The 6,386-nt window shown below is 44.1% G+C and overlaps 1 protein-coding gene across 2 annotated transcripts; it reads left to right on the top strand.

The window, feature by feature from the left end:
• The first annotated feature begins 243 nt into the window (after nucleotides 1-243).
• On the top strand, nucleotides 244-6,166 carry rgs7bpb (regulator of G protein signaling 7 binding protein b). 2 transcript variants are annotated; one of them, XM_036140007.1, is made up of 6 exons: nucleotides 244-658; nucleotides 794-966; nucleotides 1,471-1,601; nucleotides 3,505-3,643; nucleotides 3,739-3,809; nucleotides 5,222-6,166. In XM_036140007.1, the coding sequence occupies exons 1-6, from the start codon at nucleotides 527-529 to the stop codon at nucleotides 5,311-5,313; spliced, it is 738 nt and encodes a 245-aa protein (XP_035995900.1). In that variant the 5' UTR covers nucleotides 244-526; the 3' UTR covers nucleotides 5,314-6,166. The 2 variants fall into 2 exon arrangements, with proteins under 2 accessions (XP_035995900.1, XP_012732955.1); XM_012877501.3 differs by having other exon boundaries at nucleotides 246-658; nucleotides 3,502-3,643.
• The last annotated feature ends 220 nt before the right edge of the window (nucleotides 6,167-6,386 follow it).

Below are 6,386 nucleotides of genomic sequence, written 5' to 3'. Positions count from 1 at the left end.
CTGTGAAATCAGACATCGGCTCCATTTTTTTTTAAGGAGCGCATTTCAGACATTTTGAAGAGTTTTGACACATTTATATTTTCACATTAAACACGGTTTTGAAGTTTTGGGCCGTTCTGGGGCCCCGTACTCTCCGTTAAACGGTTAATTTGGTTTTATCCCGACGGTGACGCCTCGTTTCCCGGTTGGCTCCCTGACGCGTGAGGCGGAGGCGGAAGACGGAGCAGCCTCCTCCCTGCCTCCTCCCCCCCCGCCCCCGTCGGCCTTCAGAGGCGGCTGAAGGTGACTCTCCTCTCGGCTGGGATGCAGAGGCGGCTGCTGGGGCTCCCATCGGCCGGACACCAGCGTCTGTTTCCCCGGGGGACAAAACGCGCACTGCCGGGGGGAGGGGAGCGTCGGACCCGCCTGAGCTGAGCCGTTTCGTCTTTTTTTCTGGTTTTGATCTAATTTATTTTTTTTTCTTGTGGGTTGGGGGTGGGGGTGCCTCTCACTGGGTGGGCTCCGGCGCAGGGAGGGGGGTGCATGCATGTGTTCTGCACCGTACGGGCGGAAAAAGCGCCCAAGATCCGCAGGGAGCATCTTCCCCATCAGCAGAGGGACGCAGGCGGAGCCGGGGCGGCGGGAGAGCGCGGAGGCGGCGGTGGACGACAGCAGGATGGTGGGTAGAAGACAAAAAAAATAAATAAAAATAAAACCAAAAATAAAAAAAATGAAGATGCTGGTTTATCCTGCGCGCAGGAGTAACAGAACTCGGCGCGTTTCGCTTGTTTGCCACCATTTTTCGTCCCCACAGACTGTTCAGGAATTCAACACTTTGGTGGCTTTGTACCGGGAGCAGGTCATATCTGTCGGGGAGATCTCGGTGGACTGTCCGGCTCTGCGGGCTCAGATGCACCAAACCCGGTCCAAAGGGTGCTCCATGGCCCGGGCAGCGCACCAGGACCTGGCCGTCATCTCTGGATCAGGGTAAACACAAACACAGGAGCTATGATGATGATGATGATGATAAATGGTGTTTTTGCAACTTTAATTATAAGAATTAGTTCTGCTAATATCCCTTGTACGTGGTTATGGATTTTCTACTGCTTTTATTGTCATTACAGGTTATTTCCCTGCTAAAGTTGCATGCAATTAAACAATGAAATGTGTTTTATTATGAAGTGCTGAGACAACGAGGCAGGACAACCATAAATGCAATGAAAGCACAAAGCAAATCTAAATAATAATAATAAATAAATAAAACAATGTGCAGACCCGCTTACTCGGTTTTGCAGAACTCTTTATATCTGTGCCATGCAAAGCCCGAATGAAGGGCGCCGTGATGGCATCCGCTGAGGAATGAAAGATGGGCCTGTCGTGAAACATCAGTGAGTCTAAATCTAGAGCTGCAATCGGTCATCTGTGTCTGACTGAGTCTCCTCCTCCTCCTCCTCCACCTCCATCCATCTCTCTCCCCGCATCCCGCTGCAGGCCGGAGGACGGAGAGATCCATCCTGAAATCTGCCGTCTCTTCATCCAGCTGCAGTGCTGCCTGGAGATGTTCATAACGGAGATGCTCAAGTCCATGTGCCTCCTGGGGGTGCTGCAGCTCCACAGAAAAAGTACCTGAATGCAAAGATAAATGTTTTCTTTGATATTTTTTCATTTTTTTCTTTTTGGAGCTTTAGATGCTAACTACACAAAAACACACATAAGATACTTCTTATTACATTGGATTAATGAAAATCTTAGCAAACAAAATCAGTTTCACTTATTATTATGTTGTCAATTTAATTCCAAAAAAAAAAAAAAAACAAAGCAACTGGACTTGTTTTCCGTAGTTGAAGACGTTTCGCTTCCTATCCAGGAATCTTTCTCAATTCAAAAAGTCTGGAGTAATGTGGAGTAACAAGCTTTATACCACTGGCCTAACAAAGGCCTTGTAATGGCTTAGATAACATGCAAATTCAACAGAAACAGGTCCACCCCTTAGTAATGGGCGGTCGTTAAAGCCATTAAGCCAGCAGGTTGAAGCCGAAACTGGTCCACTCCTCTGTAATGAGGAGTCGTTAGGGTCGTTATTGGCCTGGCTTCCCATTACTAAGGGGTGGACCTGTTTCTGTTGAATCTGCATGTTATCTAAGCCATTACAAGGCCTTTGTTAGGCCAGTAGTATAAAGCTTGTTACTCCACATTACTCCAGACTTTTTGAATTGAGAAAGCTTCCTGGAGAGGAAGCGAAAGGTCTTCAAACTACGGAAAACAAGTCCAGTTGTTTTGTTTTTTACTTTTTTTGGAATGACCATGACCTGGATGACTGAGAATCTTCACCAGCGTTGTCAATTTAACCACCGTTGTGAGACTTTGTTCCTCTGAAGGTCCCACCGTCGCATTTCACTCGGCCTGAGGTCTGGACTTTGACTGGACCATTGCAACTCCCTGATTATTTTCTCTTAAACCCGTTTTGTTATAGATTTGCTACTTTTTATTTCTCTGCGACCCTTGTCCTGTTGATGACCCAGTTTCATGGTCCACTTGGGGACTGCAGGGAGTCCATGTCCTGTTGCTGCAGAAGCAAGCCTACAGATCACCAGCCTGCCACTACCGTGCTTCCCTGTTAAAAGGCTGTTTTGATCTGTATAAACATGGATTCTGTATTGTGCTCAAAGATCTCTTCCTTCTCTCCAAACACCGTTTTTTTCCAGCAGACTTGCAGTCTTGATGAAGGCTTATGCTCTCAGCCTATAAACAGAAGCAGCGTGTACTTATTGACCTCACTGGTGATGTCTTCCTCCCTAGCCATTTAATTACCATTCATATGCATCCCTCAGAGCATCAAACTGCCTTCAGAGAGGCGCTCACACCTTTTGCTGATGGCTGAAACTTTCTAACACGAATCTTTTTGGAAGCAGCGAGGGTGAAATTAGTTTTCCACGCAGATGGAGCATTTTTATCTTTGCTCCATCTTTAACATATGACCGTGGAATCTGTTGTGTTGTTGTTTTTCACCCTGGAACACTGTATGGAAAAGGCGAAGTTTAGTTAAATGCGATGCAAATCGAGGCTTTTGAAGATCCGGGTCCAGTTTGATTGAAATACGACCTTCAGTGTCAGCGCGGATTATCCGGAAATGCACCAATTTGCATGTTAAATATTAGATCTTAGGTGCCACTCGGTGTAGATGCGAGATTTGGATTTAATCAAAGCTGAGATTTTTAGGATTGTTTCGGCTCTCCTTGACCAGCAGGTGGCAGCAAAGAGTTGTTTAAACTATCAAGACTCTTGAATTTTTTTTTTTTTTTTTTTGTCTTTTTTGCAATAAAAAACCTGTACGAAATCTGACTTTAGACAGATTTTCTTTGCATTTGTTTCTAAAAAAACATAAACTTTCAGTCGAAATTCTGGAAAACCTCTATGGGTCTTCCATGTAATTTCCACCCTGAAATCCTAATAAAGCAGGAAGTGAGTGTGTGGGTCGCCTCGGTGGCTCCTGCTTCAGTGAAGTGTGGCTTTGTGGTCCAGCAGGAACAGACTCTGAGCCGAGAGTTGACTTCAGGATGGACGAGAGCTCCGATGTCCCCATCCTGGAGGACCGATCCTCGTCTCCCATCGACTACCCTCAGGAGACCTGGCTGGTGGGCATTGATATCGAGAACATAGAACGGTGAAAACTTTGACCCAGATTTTCAGTTTCTCTTTGTCTGTTTTAAATTACTGGTGTAGACGGTTAATCTTTCTTTTTATTATTATTATTTGCAGAGATATGAAAGAGATGCGAAACCTACTCAGCAAACTCAGGGAGACGATGCCATTGCCACTGAAAAATCAAGGTATGGAAGCTGCAGAGGTCACGAGGTCACAGACAGTCTGGTTAGGGTTTTTTTTGCACCCAGTCCTGAAGGCTGAAGCTTATAAAAACAAACTTCTTTCTTCTGGCCGTTTGTCTCTGAACTAACAGGGCAGATGTTTTCTGAAAACCTGAGACGTAGATGTGGTTTTTGTTGAGATTAAACCGACATGTCATTTAAGTTCAATACGGCCGTGCAGTGTTGCAAGATGAGTTTGTCCAATACCAAAAACTGCTAATTACTTCACTCTATCATGATGTTTTCCTGCATTTACAGTCTGTACACAAATAATATGTTTGGAAAGGTTTCTGATGCATTTTGATGTAAAAGTAGGAGAAGTGTTTAAACGTTGCAATGATGACCTGATTAAATGCACACAACAGTTTAAGTGATTTTATTTATTAAATGAATAAAACTCTCCAATGCAACCAGGGCCTGTGAGAAAAGTAAGTGCCTAAACCCAATATCTGCTTGTTCAGGCCCTCTGGCTACAAAACAAGCCCAAGTCATCAACCCTCCAACGCCGTGCTTCAGTGCTGATATGCTTTTTTTTCTGCCACCAGATATTTCATTTTTCCAGCGCTGGAGGACTTTAGACCCATTCTTCTTTGCAGAACTTTTTTTAATTCAGCCTCATTGGAGGGATATTCAGCACGTTTGTGATCAGAAGAAAGCATATCGATGAGTAAATGTTCTGATATGAGGCTCTTAAAGTTGCTGTAGATCGGTTTATTTAATTAATAACGCCGAGCTGCTGCTTTACTGCGAGGCATTGCAGAGGATCAGGCTCAGTCCGGCATTATTTAATACTATTTTATTAATTAAACAAACCGGCCTTATGACAGTTCTGCGATACTGACACTAGATGGCGCCTTGTCTGTTTATTTTTGTTAATCATTCCCGTTGTTGGAGCTTTTTAGCCACACAAAGGACCATCAAAACACCATCAGGATGGAGGCTTGGTGTATATTACCTTATTTTATTATGATCAAATGGTTTGTGGTCATTTTTAAGCATATAATGTGGCTATGTACCTTTAAACTAGGAAAGAATGTCTTGCTTTTTGATATCTTCTAGCCTGCTTCATGCTGTCAGACAGGTACGGTTTAATTCCACCAGGACTGGCTGGTGAAACAGAACCAAAAAATGTGTTTAACCACAGCTAATATGTGATATAAGAGGAGGTGTGATTTTTTTTTTTTTTTTACAGCGGGCCAGGCTGGGTGTCATTTTGGATTTACTCAGGTTATCTTTGCCTGATGGTAAAATCTATCTGATGACAGAAAGCATTCAGGCTTCAGCTCACACGGCACCGCTGATGCAGGACGGCTGGGTGCTGCTGACTTCCTGTTTTTAGTCGCCTGTGATGAGACCGAGGTGTCTGTCTGTTGCAGATGACAGCAGCTTGTTGAATCTGACTCCCCACCCGCTGGTGCGGCAGAGGAAGAGACGCTTCCCCGGACTCTGCTGCATGGTGTCGGGCTGAGAATCTGACTGCGACGCTCACGCGACGAGGACCTTCACTCCAGCTTTCATTAAGTGGAATTTATTTGTAATTCAGAGAAGTTCTTCATGTTTTTTTGTGTTTGTTTTTTGGAAACATTGTCTGAGTTTCATCTTTTCTGCCACTTCTGGCTGAATAAGGCTCAACGTTGGAGCTTGGTTGTGTATTTTATTTAAAAACAGGTCTCAGAGACGTCAGATTAATTTAGTCTTTTTGGGTCTTACCAGTGCCACAGTACACGTATTTCCTCCTTACGTATTCATGTTTTTATCTAAACTAAAACTACGGTGTGTAAATGTTCCGGCTATGCACCAGCATCCTCAGTGTTCGGCTGCCTCACTGTGCTTCTTCTCTCATGCCGCCACGTTTAGAGCGTGTCGCCGTGTAAAAGTGTCTCTGCTAATCTGTGTGACGTGACGAAGCAAGTCCTCCGCATTACGCCGCATATCCGGCTCCTTTATGTACAGACAGAAGAGAGGAAAAGAAGAAAAGCTGCTTCCAAACGTCCATCATCTCCGTTCCTGAAGCGTATTTTCGTTGCTTTGGTGTCGTCAGTGCTAACTTTGCTTGTCCGACAGCAGAGCTCAAAGGAAACTCTGCTTTTTTTTTTTCCTGCTCACGCAGCTGATCGGCTGCTCCCGGTTGTGCAGAAACTGAAAAATGTGCATGAAACTAGAACAGCACAGCCCTCTGTAATATGTCCCATCAGAACCTGAGGTTTAAAAACCGTTGCATCACTGTGTTCAGTGCTAAGGCTGCCTTGGATGAGGATTCACAGCCTTTTCAGTTTTTAACTCGTTACCCAAGTATGATGATCCATCTCTACGCGATGGAACAATGTTTTCCTTCCATCCATCCATCTATAAAAAAAAAGCCACATTTGTGAGAAACAGATTCTATAACCTGAGTTGTGGATCTCTGCAGCTCCTCTAGAGTCACCATGGATTCCTTTGCCAGTTCTTTGATTAATTATCTCCTTATGCAAACTGGCAGTTGATATATATATATATATATATATATATATATATATATATATATATATATATATATATATA

The sequence above is a fragment of the Fundulus heteroclitus genome, chromosome 8 (genome assembly GCF_011125445.2).
Source record: "Fundulus heteroclitus isolate FHET01 chromosome 8, MU-UCD_Fhet_4.1, whole genome shotgun sequence".
Taxonomy (NCBI): domain Eukaryota; kingdom Metazoa; phylum Chordata; class Actinopteri; order Cyprinodontiformes; family Fundulidae; genus Fundulus; species Fundulus heteroclitus.
Note: the sequence above shows the minus strand (reverse complement) of the source record. Positions and strands in the feature narration are given on the sequence as shown.

What these genes read in the sequence shown, in the direction of transcription:
- rgs7bpb (XM_012877501.3), top strand. Translation starts at nt 527, where the DNA reads ATGTGTTCTGCACCGTACGGGCGGAAAAAGCGCCCAAGATCCGCAGGG. An exon ending in GATATCGAGAACATAGAACG is followed by an intron (nt 3,644 to 3,738) that starts GTGAAAACTTTG and finishes TATTATTTGCAG; the next exon opens with AGATATGAAAGAGATGCGAA. An exon ending in ATTGCCACTGAAAAATCAAG is followed by an intron (nt 3,810 to 5,221) that starts GTATGGAAGCTG and finishes TGTCTGTTGCAG; the next exon opens with ATGACAGCAGCTTGTTGAAT.